This window comes from Thermobia domestica, chromosome 9 (assembly GCF_964235325.1).
Source record: "Thermobia domestica chromosome 9, izTheDome1.hap1.1, whole genome shotgun sequence".
In the NCBI taxonomy this organism is placed as follows: Eukaryota; Metazoa; Arthropoda; class Insecta; order Zygentoma; family Lepismatidae; genus Thermobia; species Thermobia domestica.
Window position 1 is genome coordinate 217,769,383 of NC_137462.1, and position 23,617 is coordinate 217,792,999.

Consider the following 23,617-nt stretch of genomic DNA (forward strand, 5'->3'; position numbering starts at 1 on the left):
CTTGAACAACGATTATGTCTATACATAGAATTTGTAGCATTTCTAGAATTTCGCCATGTATTTCGATTGTTTTTATGTCTACTTCGGTTGAGTGATCTGACATAATTATTGTCACGATTGGTTAGGTTAGGTTGATCCCCAACATAGCTTTGCCTATTTTGCTCGTTCTGATTGCTTGAATTTACTCGGTTTAGGTTATGTTCCGTATCGTTCATACTACGGATATTTAGATTCCGAACAGGTACAAAATGATCTGAATTATTTTTACTTTTACCTATTCCTGCTTGTTGATTCAAAGCATGGTATTGAGTTTCATAACATTGAACAAGCATTAATAAATGGTTAAAACCCATACACTGGGTAGAAAACAGGATCTGTTGTAGTTTAAACGGTAGCAAATTTCGAATTGAGGCTATGATTCTAGATTCCGATTGCAATGGATTTACAACTTTTAATTCGTTGTATGTATTTACAACAAACTCGACAACAGATTTGTGCAAACGAGGATTGAAATGTTGGTTTCTAATCGTGGCATCTCTATTTGCAAGCAAAAAGTCATTTTCGTAATTTGCGATTAGCGCTGCTTTGAATTCCTCATACGTACTAACGTGATCTCGTACTGCTTTAAACCATAAAGAACATGGTGGGAGTAATAAATGAGGGATTAGTTTCATATATTGTGATCTATCTATACACATTATATTGCACTCGTCCTGAAATTTTTCTAGGAAAGAAGTAGCATTCTCATTACATTTACCACTGAACTTACTCATAGCACGTATTTCACTCATCTTTACGCTTAACTTTACCTTCCTTTTATCATTCCGTGTTCTTGTTGAGTGACAATTCCTACCTATGGCGTGATGTGTAGTTGCACCATCTCTTTTCCGCCCATCTGTACTTCTCGGATGAATTTCTTCCAAAATAATGTCCTCATCAGATACGGGTGAAGGCGAAGTCATCTCTTGTGAACAAGGGAATTCTACACGATTATTATCCATGTTGTTGTGGTATGTGTTGTCCTTGATCTGTAGTGTCCTGATTTTCTCTTGTAAGGTAGCTATCAACTGTGTATTCACACGTATCTGGTTGGAGTTATCCGTGACCTGAATCTTTTGTTGCTGTACAGAAGATTCTATTACTTCCAAATCCCTTTTTACACCACTGACTTCTTGGATTAGATGGTTTTGATTATCCTGGCAATCCTCAGATATTCTTTTTAACTTTTCATCAAACTGCAAAGTGATGTCATTCATTGCCTGAATAATAAATTGTTTCGTCTCTTCTGACTTCTGCTCCAATCGCCTGTTGGATTCCTCGGACTTCTGCTCCATCGTCTGCTTTAATTCTTCATATCGTCTGTTGGATTCCTCGGACTTCTGCTCTATCATCTGTTTTAATCCTTCATATTGTCTGTTGGATTCCTGCTTCATGACTTCCATATCGTCTTTTCGGCTTTGTTCTTGCCGCTGTAAGACTAATAAAATTCGGTCTTCTAATGTCATTCCTGGTGCTGCATTTTGTTCACCGTTATCACTATCACTGGTTTCTTTCTGCATTGCCTCACCGTTCATTTTTCGTGTGATTATTCTACCACTTCTAAGTCTTGTCAAGTTCGTAGTCATTAACCTTATTACAAAAGTAAATTCACCCTTACTTTACTTCGGGATATGAATTTACAAGATTCCCGGGTGAGGTAAACCAAAATTTTTATAACGACTCACCAAAGGTAGTCATCAACCTGGTTCGGCTAATGATATAAGTAAATCTTGAGTGGTAGTAATTGTTTACACATAAAAATATCTTCAATAATTATATACACTATTATTCTCACCTTTTCTATCGAAATTACAAGTCGATGATCGGTATTAAATGGTTTATTAGTTGATACTCTTTTAACGTATTTTCACTCAAACTGTCTTGCAAACATACATGTTGATTAGGTATCTATCAACACCTACATAGCAACTAATTATACAATAATGTATATATCTTATATATTTTGAAAACATTCTTCTTTTGTTATTTTTAAATTAACATTATATCTGGTATAATGCTTATGTAGAAGCACTTTCTGCCCAAAAATACAAGTAATTATCAATTTATACAAAGTATCTCGTTGTATGCTGGGCAGCTTATTTGATGCACAAAGAATACATAATAAAATGAAATTAAATCTTTCAGTTTAACGTCCCACAGTTATGGCCTTTAGGATGATTAAGGCAAGTGAAATGATGGAAGAACTGGTGAAATCAGACTGTGGGAGTAAACTGGAGAAAACCCATGGACATGATTGTCCACCACAAACTTACTTGGTCGGAGATCGAACCAGGGACCACATACACAAGAGATAAGCGCTTTACCATTGAGCCACCGTGCTCTTGAATAACAATAAGAATTAAGTAATTTGGTCTACTTACAAATACGTTTCAATTTTGACTTATAATACAGGTGCGAATATCTGTAGTGTATATAAATAAATTCCATATATCTTGGTCAATACTTGGTAAAAGATACCAAATGTATTGATAATAACACAGTTTACACAAAATCTTTTTATATATCTATGTAAATTACTTAGATAGGTATATATGTAGAAAAGAAATAATTTTATTTAAAAAATGAACCAATTTCTTCCTTTATTAAAAGTGTAAATAAAGACTACCATTTGTCTGACAAACATAATACTCAACTGCAGCAAGGGATTCAAGACTATAAATTTACAATGACTCAAAGCTCACATTAACTCTAGAGCTCATTACCTTTGCTAGTTGTTAATTCAAGACGGTCTACTAATGTTTCAAATCTCTAACCCAACACCGACGTCTACAATTTCTTCGGAATTAAATTTGGAACCATTACAAATCAATTTAATCAAGATCTGCTGAGAATCTGTACATTTCTTGTGATGAATATACACTGGCATATTTTCAATTCTGATAGTGGAAACGAAATATGGCATTTGTTACAATAATAATAATAATAATAATAATAATAATAATAATAATAATAATAATAATAATAATAATAATAAAACTCTCAATAACAATATTTTGCACTATAACAATATTATTAGAAAACACATTTAATCAGAAGATAGATTATTAATATATGCGACCTTTAATATACAATAATTTTCGAAGATTTAGTTTATGAATGAGTTTCTAATTACTAGATTTTATAAGTACTGTAACGTTAAAAAAACTGCTGTAACTCGGAAAACATTACATACATAAGGACTGAAATATCGTTCCTACTTTCCTGAAATGGAAGACTAGTGGAGGAAGCTATCTTCCTTCAACATCTCTTCTATCTTACTTTCCAGCCGCCTGTTCACTACGCGCGCAATTATCTTTCCAGTGTGGGAAATAAAACTAATGGTTCTGTGATTGCTGCACTTCTTTGGTTTTTTTCGTGGGTAATGCAATCATTGTAACATCAAGAAAATCTTTTGGCCATTCTCCACTCAGGTAGACCTTGTTAATAAGTGAAGTCAGTACTTTCATTGCGCTGTCTCCTAACCCTTGAGCAAATCTGCTAGAATGTCGTCGTCTCCAGTGGCCTTTCTCCTTCGCATGTCCTTGATGGCTTGTACTACTTCACTTTTCAATATACTGGGTCCTTTTTCATCATCATCCACCTCTTCCTCTGCTTCTATCGCAGTAGTTGAGGCGATTCTTCTGGCCATACAGATCTTTTATGTATTCCATCCAAACACTAAGAATTCTTCGTTGGTCAGTGACTACATGACCTTGTTGATCTTCGATTCCAAACGTGCGTATGTATTTATTACCTTTCCCTCCTAATTCTTGAGCTTTCTGATTCATCAGATCATATCTGCCGCGCCCTGTAAGTTTCATTACTTCTTCACATATCTATTTCATGTACTTTTCTTTGACTTTGTCCGTCTCTCTTCTCAATTCATTATTCAGTCCCGCTCCCAGTAGTCTCTTCACGTCTCGTACACGATTCCTAAAACGTTGCTTCACAAGAATATAATCGATTTGGTAGTGTTTCTTATCTCCTGGACTTTTCCATGTGTACAGCTTGGTTTTTCTTTTCTTAAACCACGTGTTGGTCACCACCATATCATGCTGCCTACAGAAGTCGATAAGTATTTGGCAACGCTCGTTTCTTCTGCCTAGTCCAAATGGTCCCACCACCTTATTCGCAGTTCCTTCTCCTACTACGCTGTTAAAGTCTTCCATTAATATGGTGTTGACCTTGCTTCTTCCCTCCTGGTGCAATATGTCGCTAATTTCATCATACAATACTTCTACTTCATTGTCATCATGGTCGGTTGTTGGCATCTATACTTGCATTATCACAATATCCACTGGTTTTGCACTTAATTTTACAAACATCAAGCGGTCACTGCACCGTTCCTCTTGCTACTTCGTTCTTCATCGCTATCGCGACACCATTCTCGGCCTTAACGCCACCCGAATAGAATACTGTGTAATTTACCGATACTGTATCACCTTTTCCTGGCCATCTCACTTCACTTAAGAACATGACGTTCACTTTACATTTGTCCATTTCTACTTTTAAATTTTCAAGTTTTCCCTCACGTCGTAAAGTTCGTACGTTCCACGTTCCTACGCTGAAATGAAAGTTATTTTCTCCTCTGATGATTCTTTCCGGCGTAGTCTCCACCCGGAGATCTGAACGGGGGACTATTTTACAACCGGAATATTTTACCTCACGAAGAACCTCATTGTATTTATTTCCCCCTTCGTCCCTCCTGGGAAAAAGATAATGTGGAAGTATTCCCATTTCCTTTCCACATCTCCATGCCGTTAACCACCTGGTAGTTCATCCGCCTTTTAGGACAGTTTCCCTTTCTAAGGGCAAGAAGGTGCCCTGACCTCCACCTGCTCATCTGCCCTCCGAAAAGGCCGTTGGCACTACGTAGAGGCTGACTCCTTATCCCTTACAATTCCTTATTCTTTGGAAACGTAATTCCTTTTGATTGGGCATGATTGTATCACCTAAAGTACCAATTTTTTTTATTATATTTGGAAACTTAAATCGTAGTCTTCTTCCACCTAACTACAAAGCACACGCGTTTGTGTGTGTTTTGTGTGCATACACCAACGCGCGCAAAGTGTTATTCCAATATCAATGACTTCACACACCATAATCGCAATGAAATTACGGACCATTAATTGCAAATGTCTTTTCAGTGTCAGCAAAAGCAAGCGTTCAAACTGACCGCTTGGTCCTTCTGGGGATATTACGACATAGCGCCCCCTTCCCTTAACGATGTGACAGTCTCCAAAATGTTTACACATAGTCTACCCTATTAATGATAAAAAGTCAGGGACTTTCACATTTCTAAGTGAAATGGTTAGAGAAGAGCATTGGGAAAAGTTAGAAAAAACGGCCAAATTGACCGCTCGGTCCTTTTAGTGTTAAAATAGGGCCCCGTCTCTGCACTTTCAATGTTTTAACACCTCGTCCACCTTCGTTCACTCAGGCGCTCATTCATCCTAATGTACTGCGCAAGAACTCTCCTTGAGGAACCATAACTAGCTAAAATTGCAGGTAGCTACTAATAGAAGTTTTTCAGGAATTATAAATCGACTTTATGCACAAGATAAAATATTTATGGCCACTGTTTGGTGTCTGTTCAATTTCACGAAAGAAATTAATTGTTTATTTAACGTTTGGATATCTAGGTAGTGGGTCAACATCGTGAAAAATAACGAATTAAGATGAATTTATGACAATCGTGGGTGAAAGTACAAAAAAGGAGATTTTTACCGGTATATTAAACAGATATAAAGACTACGATGTAATCGTAACTAACAAGTAAATAATTTAATAATTGTCAGAGAATAGAAATAGGCCTAGTTGGTTATATGAAGGCTAAGAAAAAAATATTTCTACTAGGACTATAATGATTTCACTAATTTCACTTACATGGAAATCTCACAAGATGTCAACGAGTACCAAAGAGCCTAGCTCATCAGATAGCTTTTTTCATACTGATCATCATATTCAAAAAGGATACAGCTTTTAAAGGAGAGTTTTCGAGATAATCGTCTTCAAGTCTGGCAAAGAATTCATATAAAGCTAAGTATCTCAAAAACAGACGGGTCTGAAGATTACACAGAAAATCGGATCCGGCAAATGAAATGACATACAGATAGAAGCGAAGTGGTCGCCGTGCAACAAGGATCCCCACAAAAAGGTGCAGAATAGCAAACGAAAGAAAGGCACCAGATATAAAATAACACAAAAGGGGCAACGCAATGCGTGGCAAGATCCACAAATAGTAACACTGTGCGAAGAGGAGTACTCAACAGTCACGCTCAGAGGGTGTCCCAAAGGCTGCGCAAAATCACATTGAAGCAAAAATTGGGATCGGCCAAGTGACCGAGACAAAAGGTTTACCACTTCTCAACATCCGGAGCCGCGGAGAAAACAGATCTCAATGAAGGCGTTCCTGAGGACTTCATCGTAATAAATTTATTAGTTTGTGATCCATTGATAGCCAACGTACAAACTCACTCTTATGTCTTATGTTGGAACTACGAATTAGAATATAAGAACTTTTAAAATTAAGAGAATTTTTGGATGCAAACTGACTAAAGGTTATCGTAAGATTTTTTGGTGATTACTGCAGTCCAAAACAGCATTAATAAACTTGAGTGGTAAAACGTGATATCTAAAACGGTAATACTAAAATAACACTTCCTGGGAATAGCCATGCTACTAACAGCGTATTAACGACCTTCAGAAATGAAAATTAGGGTTGATACTGGAAATGGGCTTTCCGGGACGGTTATCATCATCGAGATAATAAATAAAGCTGTAATTAACTACGGGGTTTTTGAATATAAAAAGAAGTGAAAAAGCGAACAAGGATCATTTATGTCAAGTAAATCATCATTCGTCTTGTAATACTTCGGCAGAAAATAATTTATATCTAACTGTACGCTTTCGAAATATTTATTGTTAGTTGAACATCTTTACTTTATAATGTAACTTACCTAAAGTATAGTCTTATTGAATCATGAAGAGGCCCCTGCTAACAGGCCAAGTTGTTTTAAACATTCTGTACTGTACTACCGAGTTCTGCGACAACCATGTCAGTTTACATTATTGCAAAATCATTTATTTTTAGTAGGTTTTGTCTTAATTCGTACTTCCAATACAATATATAAACAGGAATAGAGCTGCGTGAATTACAGTCCGCAGCAAAAAACTTGCAACATGTACATGTAAGTTTATTATGAAACTACGCCTAACAGCCCAAGGAATCAACACCTCGGCGTCTTCCATTGCACACTTATTTTGGAGCAAAAGACCTCGTCGTTTAACAATAAACTTACATGGTCATGTTGCAGGTTTTTTGCTGCCGTCTGTACAAGAAATTAAGCCTATTTCTATATTGTACTGAGCATATTATTGTTCTTAGCTTCTCCTTCTTGGAAACAGCCGTTTCAATGTGATTAGAGTTTTACAGTATTATTCTTTTTCAGAATGTTATTGATTCTGTAAGTTCTTAATAATAAAAAAGATTCAAATCCTAAATAATAATTAACATACCTTTATAATTAATGCTTTGACGTCCGTGCTAATGTCTGATACTCGTAACTGTTTTATATGTTGGCTTCCTAAACAAGTTTCTAAGGCCTTCCACCCATCATCCTTAGAGCTGACGTCTGGCTCTTCCAGTAAATTACATATCCACCTTAGAATTAGCTCTTCCCTTCTGGAAATGGGAAGCTCTGCAGAAAGAAATGCATTCTGGGCTAACAACAACCTCCTTATCAACGGTTCAGTATTGTCATTTAATCTTCGTTCTAGTTCTGAATTTAAAAGAAAGAAAAAAGTGAATTTAAATTAACATACTCATTCAGAAACTGAAAAGGTTGTACACTTTCAATTCTGATTCTGAACCATTGCTAAAATAGCATTCCTAATGTTATTTAAATAACAGAAGTGCCTAATATTCATTTGCAGCTTCAATATTGTATTAAACAAGGATATACTTTCATCGGAAAGTGAACTAATTTGGCTCGTCCGAAGGCGAGCACTTGTAGCTACAAAGCGGTACAGAAAATACACAAATAATGTTAAAATATATTTCTCTGTAATTGGAATACACGTATGTCAGATGAAGATAAATTATTTTTCCTGTGGAAAGAATTTATTTTGTTGGCAACAATATTGATATCTTTTATTATCATTATTACTAAGCTCTGCATTGTATACCATTACTACTTGAATCCCAAACCCTCATTCTTGTTACAGACAGTTGAATAAACTAATGCTTTAATATCATTAAAATTACACAAAATGTTTTACTCATTTCTGATTTCTAGCTATTATTTGACCTACAATATGTACACCATATTCCAAAAAGAATGAGCGCATTGATTATGATTATTTTGAGGTAAAATTTTTCTAAGTCCAATTTCGGGTATCTTCGGGAACAGTGAACCAAACGCCAGGCTCGAGCTCTCAAGCCAACCTTCGCAATCGGAAAAAGATATGCAGATGTGTTTTTCTTCTTTTCTTAAGTGTAATAAGACATGATGAAATGGTAAGTGTAGAAAAAAATTAACATTCATTGAAATACTTGATGATATAGTATTCCGAAACAACATATACATATGAGCACATGCTGGTTATATCATTTACGTTTCCATATGTAAAAGAACATTTGCCAATGAAAGGAAAGTGAACAGAGCTCTCGCATCCATAGTAAAATAAAAGACAAAGAGAATAACAGCATTTGCAACGGATACGAATGTCACTGCCTCATAAATTTAGTTATATTTCTTCAGAAGGAGCTTGGCAGAATGTTCATGGTAGCTCAGTGGTATATCGCGGGCTTTTAATCGTAAAGTCGTGAGTTTGATTGCCGTTTGGGTCAAACTTTTTGGAATGTAATACCAGAATAAATTTCCGGTCACCAGGTCGCAATTGGAGACCAGAAATTTAGAGCTGGCGATCAGTGTCTAGTTGGAATGGTTTCTGGCTAAACCCACAGGGCTGCGCAGTTTCTGTTTCACACGAAAATAATTCTTAAATCTTAAGGACTTTGATCCGAAAACTGCAATCGAAAACTGGTACTTCAGTTGAGAGAGAGCGTCACACAAACGTGAAGTCTTAAGGTACAGGGTAAAAAATTTTGAACATGTATATAAATTGTCTAATTCAAAATTGATTATCCTGAATCTAATTGTCTGGTTTTGAAATTTTATGAACTGATGTAATCTCTTTGTCAAATCAAAGACCATTGGGGGGGGGGGGGAGGGGGGCGGGAGTGACCTCTCATAATTTGCACGTGAGAGATGCTGGCGATCATCACTTTTGGATAGGCGAGTGCGTCGGACTTTGAAATTTTGCGCCCTGGTAATACTATATTCCTCATTGCATGAATAATTAAATAAAAAAATTACATTAAAATAAATCAGTTGTGTATATATATTCATATAATCGTTTTTGGACATAAATAATTATTATGTTTAAAATATAACATTGAGATGTGGTGGGTATTAACAAAACATCGGTATATGTGAATGTTAAATACAAATTTAAAAAATCGTGTAATGGCAATAAATAAGTGCGTGTAGTGTATGTCTGCAACTATTTGTTGAACGGGGGTTACTTCTCAATTATCTCATTACAGCATGGAATTTATGTTCTTGAAATACAGTCATAGGCGTAAACAAAATATGTGAGTACAAACAGAAAATATCCAAAATCAGATCGTGGTTCCAGACAGAAAATTCACTATCCCCAAAGCCATGTCCACAGGACGTTCACGATCCCCACACGTCATATCAAGAGACTAAATTGTGCTTTAGTAACATCTTTCCATAAGTTTTCAGTTCAATACTCAGAAATCCTTTTGTACATGGAAATGGTAAGGCTTTGATTGTTTTCTCTCTCCCTCTCTAATCTGTATATATATAAGCAACAAAATTTTACTCGCCCAAGAAAAAAAACTACTAGCCCACATTTCACAACAGAAATCATTTACTTATCTTCGGTAAGATATTAAGTACTCGCCCGCAACCATGAACCACTCGCCCTGGGCGAGTGGTTATTTGCATCCCTGATATATATATATATATATATATATATATATATATATATATATATATATATATATATATATATATAAGTGTGTGTGTGTGTGTGTGCCAGCATAACTCTGGAACGCCTGGGACAATTTTAACTAACTTACACCTATTACTTCCAGCCTGAAAGAGTACTTTCGGGTAAGATCCTCTAACACACCTACAGGGAGTGAGGAAACATATAAAAATTATCGAAGACGATTTCATTAATTCTAAATTTCAGTATTGTTTGAAAGCGATATTCTGTAATTTTTTCTGGCTTTCCTCCCCAAGTACAATTTTGATTGCCTTAAGTATGCAAATTTGATAAGAGTTTCACCAATAGTATGCGGTTTATCGTAAGTTCATATACTGCTTCCAGCACTTTCTCATTTTGTGTATGAAATGTTGCAACTTCAACAGAATCCAACTTCATATGTTTCAGCGAATTTGTTTTCATAATTAAAAAAAAAAAAAAAAAAATCTTTAAACTTGTCCTTGAGGACTAGATGTACTGTTGACAAATGTCAGCATGAGTTCAGTGACACGGGCTAATTGTAACGCTAACTGATGTTTTTAGTTAGGGTTATCCTCCACTGTGGCAGAATGCGAACTAATATCAACAGTTTGAATTTCTCGAATTTTTAGATATATTCCAGTTTGAGAAAGTAAATTACCTTTGGTTCGCCAGTAAGAAAATGCTTGAGAGTGAATATTTGTTAACGTCGCTGGAAAATGAATAATAAAGATTGAAATGTGTGTACGACTAAAATATGAATTTTCATAATAGATTAAGTGAATTATATATATATATATATATATATATATATATATATATATATATATATATATTAGTTTAATTTCCGAAAATGAATGATGATAGAATATTTTTTTTGTACTCTCCTACCGGGAATCGACCCAGGGACTATGTACACTAAAAGCATACGCACTAACCACTAGACCAGCAGGAAGGACTATTTGCTTATTACGTTAAAATAGATAATCGATACAGAAAATTACTAGAAACTTACATATTTCTCTTGCTAGTTATCTATAGTAACAAGAAATCTGATGTCCAGTTTATTAGAACACGATGACCGCAGACTGAAAATTTAGTTTTGAGCACTGGCAACATCTTTTTCTAGTATATCAGAAGATGGTAACTTGCGCTGGGTCCGCGACTTTTATTATTAGTGTGTTACAATACGTGGCAACCCTGAAATCACTGGATTCTAATTTACGACACTGAGTAGCAGGATTATCTTATTTCTCTCCAACCCTTCAGAGATATGGACATTTTACTATAATGACTATTCTTATCTCCCAAGTTCCTCGTTCAAATTCCAAAAAATCCTTCCTTAGTGGTATCTTACGTCACAAATCTTATAAACAGTCAAATTTTTAAGTTTCTAGCTTAAGCGGTTTAGTCTGGGCGCTGATCCGTCAGTCGGTCACTCAGGACGACACCTTTCTCGTATATAGAGACATACAGAAAAACAAAGTAGTACAAACACGTATGGCAAACTCTCTTCGGAACTCCAGAAGATACATCATCATGGGGGTTCAGGACCTTGTATTCCCGCAACAATGTCAATCATATAATTGAACGGTCAAATATGGACTTTCGGGTTTCGAAGAGCGACAAATTTCTTAAAAGTATTTATTGAGACTAACAACAACTCAAAATGTAGCTATATAACTACACAAAAGTAGGTGGGTATCACAATAGAGTTCGGGGACATCGTGGAGAACCTAATTTCTGAATTCTTAAATATTTTGAAATATATTTCCGTAAAATGTTGTAAAAAACGTTACTAATACATGTTTACCAAAAACAGCAACTCAGTACGCCCTATGATTACTGAAATATGGGGAAATAAAAAGAGACAATATAGAGGTGTGGGGTTTGTGTACTACATGGTGAAATTTCGAAAATAATAATAATATTTACTGAGACCTAACAACCACCTCAAAAGTAGTTTCAATCCAGAACACTCATATAATGTTAGGGTTATCATGGAATTCGCAAAACTGCCATTTTTACACATTTCCGAAATGCCTTAAAGTATTTTAAAGAACGTTACAGGTGTGAGTTTACCGAAAATTGCAAGGCAGTTGTGCACCTACCTCTTATCGAAATAGGGGGAAATATAAAGCGACATCATAGGTAAGGTTTGCGTCCTTGACGGTACAGTTTTGAAAAATTGATTGCTGAAGCCTAACAGCAACTCCAAGAAAACTTATAATCTAAAACAAACGTACATCTATATTGTTTTGCAGTTCCATAGGGTTCGTGAAAATCCCATTTTTAAGTATTACCAAAATATGACTTAACAAAGTTGTGAATAACATTGAAAATACATGTTTATCGACAACAGCAAGTTGGAATAACTAACGGTTACAGAGAAACCATTGCATAAAAATGACCACCATAGAGGTGTCGGGTATGCGTACTAGACGGTACAAGTTCGAAAAATTAATTACTGGGGCCTAACAACTATTCTCCGAACAGTTCTAAGTCCGAAACAGATGTACTCTTATGTGGTTTAGTCGTATCACAGGGTTTGTACAACTACCAGTTTAGACATATTTCCAAATCATGTCTTAATAAAGGTATGAAGAACGTTGCAGACATAGGAAAACTAGAACTCGATATGCCTAACGGCTGCTAAGATATTAACATATAAAGTGAGACGACGCACGGTTATAGGGTTTCCGTAATAGATGGCAAAATTTCCGAAAGCAGTCATTGACGATTAATAAGCACTCCAGAAGTAATTTCATCCTAAAGTAATTAGTTACCTCCATGAATTTTAGAATATCATATGGTATGCTAAGAATAAATTTTAAAAGCTTTTGAAAATATATCTTTACATTTTAAAAGAATGTTAGAAGCATATGTTTAACCAAAACTTCCATCCGGTATACCTAACGGTGAGAGAGACACCGTAAATAAGAGTGTACTAGATGTTAGAAATTCAGAAGCAATTATTAATGACAAACAAAAATTAAATATGATGGTACCCCTACGGGTTAAGTGAGTATCTCATAGTATTTCTATCGAAACACTAGTTCAGTTCTAAGTTTTCTTCGGGCAGTTTCAGGATACATCGAGCCGTGGAAAACAGTGACAATTCAATGTCAATATCTAATATAGCAACCGAAACACAAGAAATTATGGACAATGAAGTCTCATTATCTGATTAAGATTTTTTTTTTATTATTCGTAATAAGATTTATTGCATATTTGTTCCAAAATAAACATCGGACAGCTTGACAACAATATTTTTCGGGTCTTTAACGATTTTGAGCAACAAAGTAAAATCTGTAGATAATGTTGCTACCACTTCCAAATTTACCGGAATTAGCCATGACTTCCAAGAACTTATATTTATCCAAACTGTATTCAAAACATTCTTCATGAACATAGTCAAAGTGGTTGTCAGCCTCCTAGGATGTCTCTACTTCCGTCTTATTGTGTGTTATAGAAGAAAAATCTCGTCCAGTTCTTTACCAGGAGGTAATGTGCCTAAGATCGATGACACATTCCCGCGCTGGATGGCGATGCTGATACGTTGGAAACGGAATGCAGTAGCTCGGGGGTCACCAGTTTTGATTGCTATTCGATGACCAACTTCATTAATGAAATTAGATCCTTCGTGACCCCAAGACCCACTGGTTTCTATTGCTATTGTTACAAACCAATATTTGTCCAATAGGTTTGAGTATTTTAGTCTTTTGTCTGATTCTCTGTGAGCGGAGACGAGACCTGCCTGAATTGAAGAATGGGATAAGTTGGAAGGAGCAAACGTATCGGAATATGTGAAATCCCAGACTAGTGCCTTTCCATTTTTCCACGGTACCAAGGTCATGTCATCAGGCCTTTTACCATCAGAGCTGCAACAACCATTTGGTTCTTTTATTGAAGGAACTCCCGCTGAAACGAGGGCTCTACAAATAATGTCGTTTACAATATGATGTCGAGATTGTCTTCCCGCACTTTTTTTTTTTTTTTTTTTTTTTTACATGAAAGACCATGTAATCCTTTATTATCAACGTATGCGTTGCAAGCAGGACAATACTGAGGCTCACAAATATTAGCACCTAAGCGCAGAGCTGTAGCAATACGAAAGCTCTCATTAGAAAGGTGTAGGCCGAGTGTGTGAGAAGGTAGGGCTTGAAGCCATGCTCCGTTTTTGGAGGAGGAGACAGCTAACAGCCTGGCTTTGTATTGGTTGATGATAGGAGTGAAGATAAATGAAGCTTGACTATAGGTTCATCCCAAACAGACTGAACATGTCTTTTGTCGTTAGGTGGTGGATCCATTCCAACTAGACTAGTCCATTTATCGATGCATTCTTGTACATCTCGAAGCGAGTCAAAGTCAACCTGCTGTTGAAGAAGAGATCCAATTAGTTCTCGTGAGCCATAGAATGATGCGAGGAAAGAAGGTATGGCGATATCCATGGCTCGACGAATCCCAAGGCCCCCATTCTCCACTGGTAAGGAAGCTTGTAATCATGAACTGTCTTTCAAAGAACAGTTTAGAATGGATTCCAGTCCTGTTCTAAGAGTGTGGTCGAATTTGTCAAGTAATTTATCATCCTGCCAAGAAGGGGAGCAACGAAGGAAATACAGTAATCTTGGAAGTGAGAGTGAAGCTCGTAGTAAATAACAAGCGGAGTGTGCAGAAAGCTTTGATAATTGAGAAAAGAAGAATTCTAATTTTGATATCTTGTCCAATAAAATTTAGCACAAGAAATTATATATTTTATGACGTCATATAAATAGAAACGTTTATGGATTTTGACTTTTGGGATTTTGCTATAAGGAGAAGCAGTTTTAGAAAACTAACATATGTACCTTAATAGACAATTTAATAGGCGTTCTGCAGTTAAGTATAATCGTATCTCTATGGGTTAAGTGAGTACCTCATAGTTACAGCAAAAATACTATTTCATTATGGAACTTTCTTCATGGAATTGTAAAGAATACATGGAACTAAGTTAACACATTAAACCTTCTATCTCAATATCTAACATATTAAGCGAGATATTAGAAATTATACTTTTGATAACGCCATGGAGACCATTCTGGACTTGGACCTATGCTATAAGCAGAATTTTCAGAAAACTAATATATGTACTTAAGTGTGTGTGGTGGTAATCCCACAGTCGATTATGATCGTACTCCTGTGGGTAAGTGATTACACTACTATCCATTTCATAAAGATAGGCCCCTGACTTCGAGGTGCTGCTGTGACGTCCAGTCAAAACTTATACTGCATTGTCGTACCTCGTTGGAATTGTTGGAATGTTGTCTTTTCAATACTTAAGACATACAAATTTTCTTTGTACTGTATAATGAGAAAAAAATAGAAATTAATGAAAAAGTGCGTATTTTTTCGTATTTTTTGGGTAAATCAATGTTTGTAGGACTATATCTCGGAAAGGAGTTAACATGAAATAATTTCCTGTGCAAGATATGTAGATGCATATATTACCTGCAAGTTCTGAAAATTTCATTACTCAACACGTAGTAATTTTCTTGTTATTCAGCAAAAAGTGAGACATCATTATCTCTGAATTGCGGCGGTGTATTAACAATCTGAAAAAACTTTTAGAAAGATCTTAAAGTAGCTTTTTCAACCAAACTGTTTTGACTTGTTTTAAAAGATAAACAATCACAAATATGACATTATGATTTTCTCTGCTTTGCGCCCTTCGCTATCGCAGTTTATACGGAGTGCTACGTTGCCACATTTTCCTGACGCGTATACACTCTCAGCCGGACGGGTATTTAAACTTGTTACGCACTGTCCGTCACTTTTTAGAGATATATTAAAAATGTAATGTCTCCACAGATTTTAAACCAATTTCTTAGAAATTAACAGGATATACAGTAAATGTACCAAGTGTTCAAAATTAGAAAAGCGAACTCTTATCTTGTTTGGATTTGCATGTGATGGTCCTCGAAAATTTGTTGATTTTTGTCAGTTCTTCACTTATTGCACGCAGTACAAAATACACTTGCACAGAAACAAAAACACGCACAAAGTTTATTATATGATACAACCTTAGTTGATATGTAATATTGAGTTTACAATTCACAGAAAATCTGTTTCAGATCTAAGAACTCCAAGCTACATTAGAATCTGCCTTTGAATAGGAATGACGCGTTTTTTTTTTTTCCGGCGCAGCCTCAGGTTTACTTGAAACAGAGTTACTATCTTGTTCACTCCCGGATACGCCACTGAGCACAGAATAATCAATGTCCTTACTATTAATTACTAACTCATAACCGTCTGAGTCAGAGTCATTCATCAGTTCTGCAATTTCATTATCGCTAAACATTTTGCCTCTTCTTTTTGTAATACCGCCGCTCGTGAAGGAATATCCACTTTTTTTTTTTTTTTTTTTTAATCAAAAAGCACAAGATATACTCACGAAAATATAAATGCCCGTTCGTCCGTCTCATTGCAATGAACCCATATGATATGAATGCGTGTGTAAGTTTTTGACGCCTACGAACCGAAGGGAAGTATTGAAGACTTAATCAGTGCGACGTGATTAGACGCAAATACAGCCCTCGTCACCTACTCATTGCATTGTTTTCTTTCGTTGAAAGAAAACAAAGGACCCATTCTGTGTTACTGTACATTCGGCAAGGGAATTGATCGCAGAACTTGGGTGAACACGTGATTGCCAAGGCACATTTCTTTTTAACCTTTAACATGTTCGTAAGCTGGAGAGTGTGTATACTGATAGATCTTGAGGTAGAAATGGAGCAATTGTTTATAAATATTAGGGAAGATAGCAGGAGCAGCGATGAGTCAACAAAGTCATGACGAAAGTGAATGAAGTAAATAGATTAAGAGATGAGTTTTTGGATGTGTTACTTCAACGTTTTATTTCGATTACATTGAGATGTGTACACTCATGTCCAAAATTATTGTCGCATATCTATAACTGTCTTCTTGTAAGAATATAATTTGATAATGATTTTGCAGGGTACTTTTAATACTGATACTATATGTAGAGTCGGGAAATGTATATTTGTGGTAAATTTCATAGGAAAAGAATACGAAAATTAGCATGTGTAAAACAAAATGTTGCTAAATGGATAAGAAAATTTTAGTTTCGTTTTATTGTTCTTATTTACTGCTCTTTTGACATGAAATTTTCCACATAGCCTACATGTCTTTGCCGATTATACACATACTAACATTATAAGAAATACCAGGCGAATTCGTTATCAAATTATATTCCTACAATAACATATTTATAGACATGCGACAATAATTTTAGACATGAGTGTACATGCATTAATGTTTTTATGATGTTGTGAAAGGTTATAATAAATACTTTTTCCTATTACATTCTTATGAAGTAGGCTTCGCGCTACAAGCTTCCTGAACGCGACAACACTGCACGACAGCGTTGCCGCACTTCCATTTACTGTATACTGTTTCTTCATATAAGCGCGGGGAATTTAAAGATTGGGTTGCAACATGGCTCACCGCTTAACGCAGAGAACATGTTGAAGTAAACATATTTTTTTTTAAAAAATAAATACTCTACCAACTAAGCCCTTTTTTGTTAATAGTTCCAAATATTTGGAACACTAGACTTCCAAATTTTCGAACAGTATTTTGTACGTTTCTCTACCTACCATGGTAAAGAAGATCAGAGCTTCGCACATTTGTTTTAATTACACAAAAAATATCAAGTGATGAAAATTGAACTTTTCACAACTTACAGTTAATGGATGCATCTACATATTGTACACAGGAAATTATTTCACGTGATCTCTTTTCTGAGATATACATTGATCTACCAAAAAAGTACGAAAAAATACGCACTTTTTCATTAATTTTTATTTTTTTCTCACTACATAGTACAAAGAAAATTTTTATGTCTTAAGTATTAAAAAGACAACATTCCAGCAATTCCAACGAGGTACGACAATGCAATATAAGTTTTGACTGGACGTCACGGCAGCACCGCGAAGTCAGGGGCCTATCTTTATGAAATGGATAGTAGTATAATTGCTACAAAAGAGTATTTCATTTTTAAATTTGTTTCGAGCAGCTTAAAGAGTACACAGAGCTGTGTTAAACAGTAGAAACTCCTTGTCAATATCTACAACAATACGCAATATATTTGCTGTTAAGCGTCAGTAATCATTTTTTCGAAATTTCACCATCTACTACGCAAACCCCATACCTCTATGGTATCGCTCTTTATTTCTCCATATTTCGGTAACCATAAAGCGTACCGACCTGTGGTTTTTGGGTAAACAAATATCACTAAAGTTCTTTACATTTTTGACATATTTCAAAATATTTAAAAATGCAGAAATTAAGTACCCAACGGTACTCCCGAATCCCATTGTGAACCCACCTACTTTTGCCTAGTAATACATTTTGAGTCGTTAATTCTTGAAAAATTACATTTCTTTCACTGATTTTCTTCTCATTGTCCTCCAAAAGGTTTTCACTGGTCGAGATAAAAATACTTCATTTGGCATGGTTAATATCCAAAGGGGCCACCAGAAATAATTGCTGAAAAATTAAAATTCTTTTAAGATTTGCGTACAAATACGGCTTCCGGATGTGTAGCATAAATACTACTACAGTACAAAAACACGAATTAACATTTGCTAGATGGCCACTAAACAGCACGAATGATATTTAACTGAGTCAGAGCAAGGTAAAATTTGTGGGCGTGTACGAAGGGAAGAGACGCGTCAGCGATGGTAGGTATGCACTCAAGCCAGGGAAATAGAAAGAAGCGGATTTTAGCAATGATATGAGTTTCAACAGCACTTGTCATGGTTTCGTACTCGTAACGCTTCACTTCTAAACCTACATTTAGGTTCTACACGCTCTGCAGATATATGCCGCCGATGGAAAATAGAATCTAATAGAGGCATCTTTCACAAGCATTCACTTAGTATCTCCGTCGTAAAGCACTTGTGGTGCTGCATTGTGGCGTACCATATTTTGAAAGGTTTACAGGTTAAATTGAATACTTTGCACGAAGAGACATATTTATAAAGAGAAAATTTCTGCAAGCGATAGAATTATATACAAAGTAATACACACCTGTATTTTATGTTTACAAGTGTAGGGTTACTAGTGTAAAATCCTTACAAGTGCTTTGCGACGGATAAAATAACTGAGTGTATATGAAAAATGACTGCATTTGAAACTATTTTCCACCGGTAGTGTATTTGTGCACAGTGTACAGAAGTTGTATTTTCTATTTAGAAGTAGAAAGCTACTAATATGAAACCGTGACTAGTGCTATTAAAACTCATGTCATTGCCCAAACCCACTCGTTTTCACTCAAAGTCCGTCGACCCTACTGCTCCTTCCCTCTTTTAAGGTCGCGTCATAACTACCCTTCTTTGAAAACTGAAGATGTAGTAAAATCGTGACGTCACCGCGGGAGCAGAAACAGCTTTCGCCCAAGGTCCTTCTCATTCACCCATGCTTGTTAGTTTGATTTTTGCAGCAAAGCGAATGATTCTTGTTTTCTTGTATTGAGAAATATTAATTACTGTAGTGTTCGTGTTAGCTTATAAGCATGTCGAATTGTACGATAAGTACTTGTTGCAATCATAGTAGAAATATTAAGGGTTCCGAAGTTATTTATCAGGTATTTCCCTCGGATCCTCTGTGAAAGTTTGGCAAGAGAAATGTTGTCGGAAAGACACCTACGCCAGCGTCTATTCCGATCATTTTATTCCCGAAGCTTATAAACGTGATTTAAAACGTGAGTTTCTAAATATTCCATTTAAGAATAAGTTTAAACCGATGTTGTGCCTTCACTGAACTTGTGTCATACGGAACTGTGTTCCTGTGAATAATGAAAGAAATAAGTGTACGAAAGCTAGGTGTTTAGAGTAAAAACAAATCAGGTATTTGGGTACAGTCAGATGAAATAACTATTATGACCGGAACAAAAAATAACTCTTTATGTTCCATTTGTTCTGTGGAGAGTGAGGGGCATGAACTAAAGGAATAGCTTTCCTTTTTGCGTGAAGAGAACGAGAAACTAAAATTAAATCTAAGTTTTAAGTTAATTAAGTTTTACGTCGCATGGTTATGCGGGCTGATCTAAAGGATATGATGATGATGAGAAATGAATGAAATAGTGGAATAAAGAAAGTGGGAGGAAACAGGAGAATCCCGGGAAAACCCACGCACACAGTGTTTGTCCACCACAAAGTTCACTTGGCGCACAGGATCGAACCAAGGACGCATGCACCAGGGGTGAACGCTCCACCATTGAGCCACCGCGGCCCAACGAAAAACTAAACTCTGTCAGTATAGTCTAATAATAGTCTATATTTACAAACGAAGTTAAAAGAATTGGAAAGCAAATATAATAAAGAATTAATTTCAAAGACCGGTTCTAAAATATAATATTGTGATCGTTTCAATAGAGTGGTTAATAACCGGTGGTGGATATATTACGAAAAAGTTTTATACAGGGCCAAGTAAATACGCTAATAAGTGGCAAGAAAAAACAGATGGACTGATTAAGATATTATTCGTGCATTAACACAACGCGCCACAGTGATAAATTATACAATCATCTGCGGTCACATGTTCTAATCCGCGTACCCAATGTGTCAACACTTCGACATTGCATGCAAAAATAACCTGGTATTCTTATACCAGTTTTGAAAATTTTGACGGAGCAAGGGCGCTGCTTAAAGAGTGTGAAGAAATTTTCAGTGCTTATATTTGATGAAATGAATGTTAATGGGCGCGTGTCCTATGACGAACAGGTTTTCTTAATTTTGGAATGACACAGAAATGTCCAGGTGGCAATGATTCGAGGCTTGATAGATGTGTGGAAACAGTCAATGTATGAAGATTCCGATAAGACTATGAGTAAAAACTTAAACTTCGAAATCATATCGAAAGTTGAAGTCTTAGGATTAAACATAGTTGCAATTCTTTCCAAGTTGAATGGTGGCCATGTGAGGTTATGTTGTGGTCTCATTTTACCTTCTTCCCAGTGGATGGAAGCAACAAAAAATAAGATTTATTTTGAAAATTTTACAAAAAAAAAAAAAAAAAAAAATCGAAAACAAAATATGATTGGCCGACCATTTGATGTCCTAAGAAAGACACTTCTATGTTAAAACTATTCGACAAGGCTAGGACATTCTTCAGAATTCGGTTTTTGAATAGAAAAACACGGGAATTTCGGAAGAAGTATGCTTTTAAGATAGTGGATTCAAAGCTATTCTTCAAGTGCTGCACAATCCTAAAGTACGTACGTATTGTATCTGTATGTAGTCTATTTTTATCGCATTTTAAAATTTGTTTTCCTTTGCAAATCGCTATGGCGGAACATTGGCTTAGCCTACGATATTTGTCCCTGTTTCACCGCGGTGACGTCACACTACAGCTGGAGAAAGTGGCTACGCAGAAACAGCGAGTTATGAAGGGACCTGTAAAAGCGCGAAACAGTAGGGTCGACGGACCTTGGTTTTCACTATCGTCGCTTAATCCGCCTACTCCCTTCGCACGGAGTAGGCGCCTTGGTCTAACGCGGGTAGATAGCATTCGTGCTTTTTAGCGGCCACCAAGCACAGGTTGCTTTTGCACTGTAGGTTTTATGAATTGAGCCGGATGCCGTATTGATATGCAAACCGTCCAAGAATTGAAATTTTTCAATTGATTACGATGGCCACCTTGTGCCATATAGGTATTTTCATGTCGCCCAGCAAAAATCATTTAGGAAACAATAGGGAACTCGTGAAAGAATTATAATTTTTGAACAATTATTTCGAGTGGTGCGCCAAAAATAAATCTACACGGTTTTAGGATAATAACCCTACACTTGCAAACCTAAAATTCAGCTGTATTACTTTATATTGAATCCTGTTGCCTGCAGAAATGTGTTCCTTACAAACATGTATTTTCATACAAAGTATTGAATTTTACCTTAAAATCTTCCAAATGTGGTGCGCCTGCCAAGGGTGCCGATTTATCTGTAAATCTGGGGGGGGGGGAGGGCTGAGACGCAGAAGGGATATATATGAGGGGTTAAATTCCAAAGTTGGGCGTCCGCTTCCAGCGAAATTTTTAAAATTTACAGGGAAGATATGGATAATTTGATCGTTTGTGTGCTTGATAATATATAAGAGTCTCGAAAAATCTGTTTATTTGTTATATATAAGCGGTTATAAACATGGGACTATACGGTGAGCGGAGGGAACTACTTGGCGCAAGGTAACCGAACAGTTGCATTGTGGGAAAGAAACGAGCATTTATGTTATCAACATGGCGAATGTACAAGGGCAATGAACTAGCAGTCTTAACATTTGTGAAGCAATACGTTGATAACGAGCAAAATCTTTTAAAAGTTTGTGAAGCACGTATTAATTAACCTAATAACAAATTGCAGAAAGTGTGGAAAGGAGATAACAGCGAAAAAACTTGACGAAAGCGGACGCCCAACTTCGGAATAAATGCCTATATGAGGATGTTAAGATAAGTTGGATTGAAATTATGCCAAATATTGTATATTCATAAACATACTAGGGGGCCCACATGAGCTTCTCAGCCCCAGGATTGGCGCCCTTGGGACCTGCAATACAACTGCTGCCATGATACTTTCCACTAAAGTTACGTGAGCTAGGATCGACAACAAAAAAAATACTCCTTGTACTTCATGTGATTCACCTCTGACATAATGTTCCCATCAATTAACGCAACATTCGTTAATCCCACCAACGATATATAAATACCCATGATCAAAGGTTTACTTAATTCAAAGCAATTTATTTTTATTACTCAGTATTTGTTTAGAGTAACTATAATAGCTTCCTTCATATTAATCACGTGGAATACACATGGAACAGTTATCTTCCCTAGTTATACTAATAAAGATGTTTTTTTGAGATTGAATATCTCCGAAATAGGATTTACCAATTAATACATTAACATACGGATTCAACACGTAATTTCATTTGGTGTAAACCTTTAAAAGTTCATTTTACTGTATTCGAAATAACTTACCAAAGGAGAGTGCCATTTTCAATTCAGTGTTGGTAATACAGGAAAAACAAATAACTTTTGTCTAATCCAGTGATGCTGACTCAAGAGAAAACCAGATAACAATTATGATTATGGGAAGGAAAAGCAATCCAATAATCCTTTCAAATTCTGAAAAATGTGAGTAAATTTCCTCTCATAATAAGTAATAGGTTTAAATTACAGTTCATAGTCCCAAGTTTTATTTTATATATTTGAAACTAATTCATGATACACATTCCGATTTCCTTTGAACCATAGTTGTAATTGAAAAGTATCCTAAATTTGACAGAGGTACATACATAGCTCACTCTAAATTTGGGAACTGTTCAAAAATAAACATTGGTAAATCTTGAGGGTCTTTCTTTTTTAAAAGGAGATGAATACCTTGATGAACTTTCTTAAATTGAGTTACGTATATGGCTCACCCCTAAATTTAGGCATTGTCAAAATAAAAATTGGTAAATGTCGAGGC

At 35.8% G+C, this 23,617-nt stretch overlaps 1 protein-coding gene across 1 annotated transcript in view; it reads right to left on the reverse strand.

The window, feature by feature from the left end:
• The window catches only part of LOC145660598 (uncharacterized), an 82,967-nt gene extending 59,685 nt beyond the window's left edge, over nucleotides 1-23,282 (reverse strand). Inside the window, exons 1-2 of the mRNA XM_081725860.1 lie at nucleotides 23,128-23,282; nucleotides 7,558-7,820 (exon numbers count right to left, since the gene is read on the reverse strand). Of these exons, the coding sequence (XP_081581986.1) occupies nucleotides 7,558-7,820; nucleotides 23,128-23,143 (279 nt within the window). The 5' untranslated portion in view covers nucleotides 23,144-23,282. The remainder of the gene's footprint in view (nucleotides 1-7,557; nucleotides 7,821-23,127) is intronic.
• Between the last annotated feature and the right edge of the window lie 335 nt (nucleotides 23,283-23,617).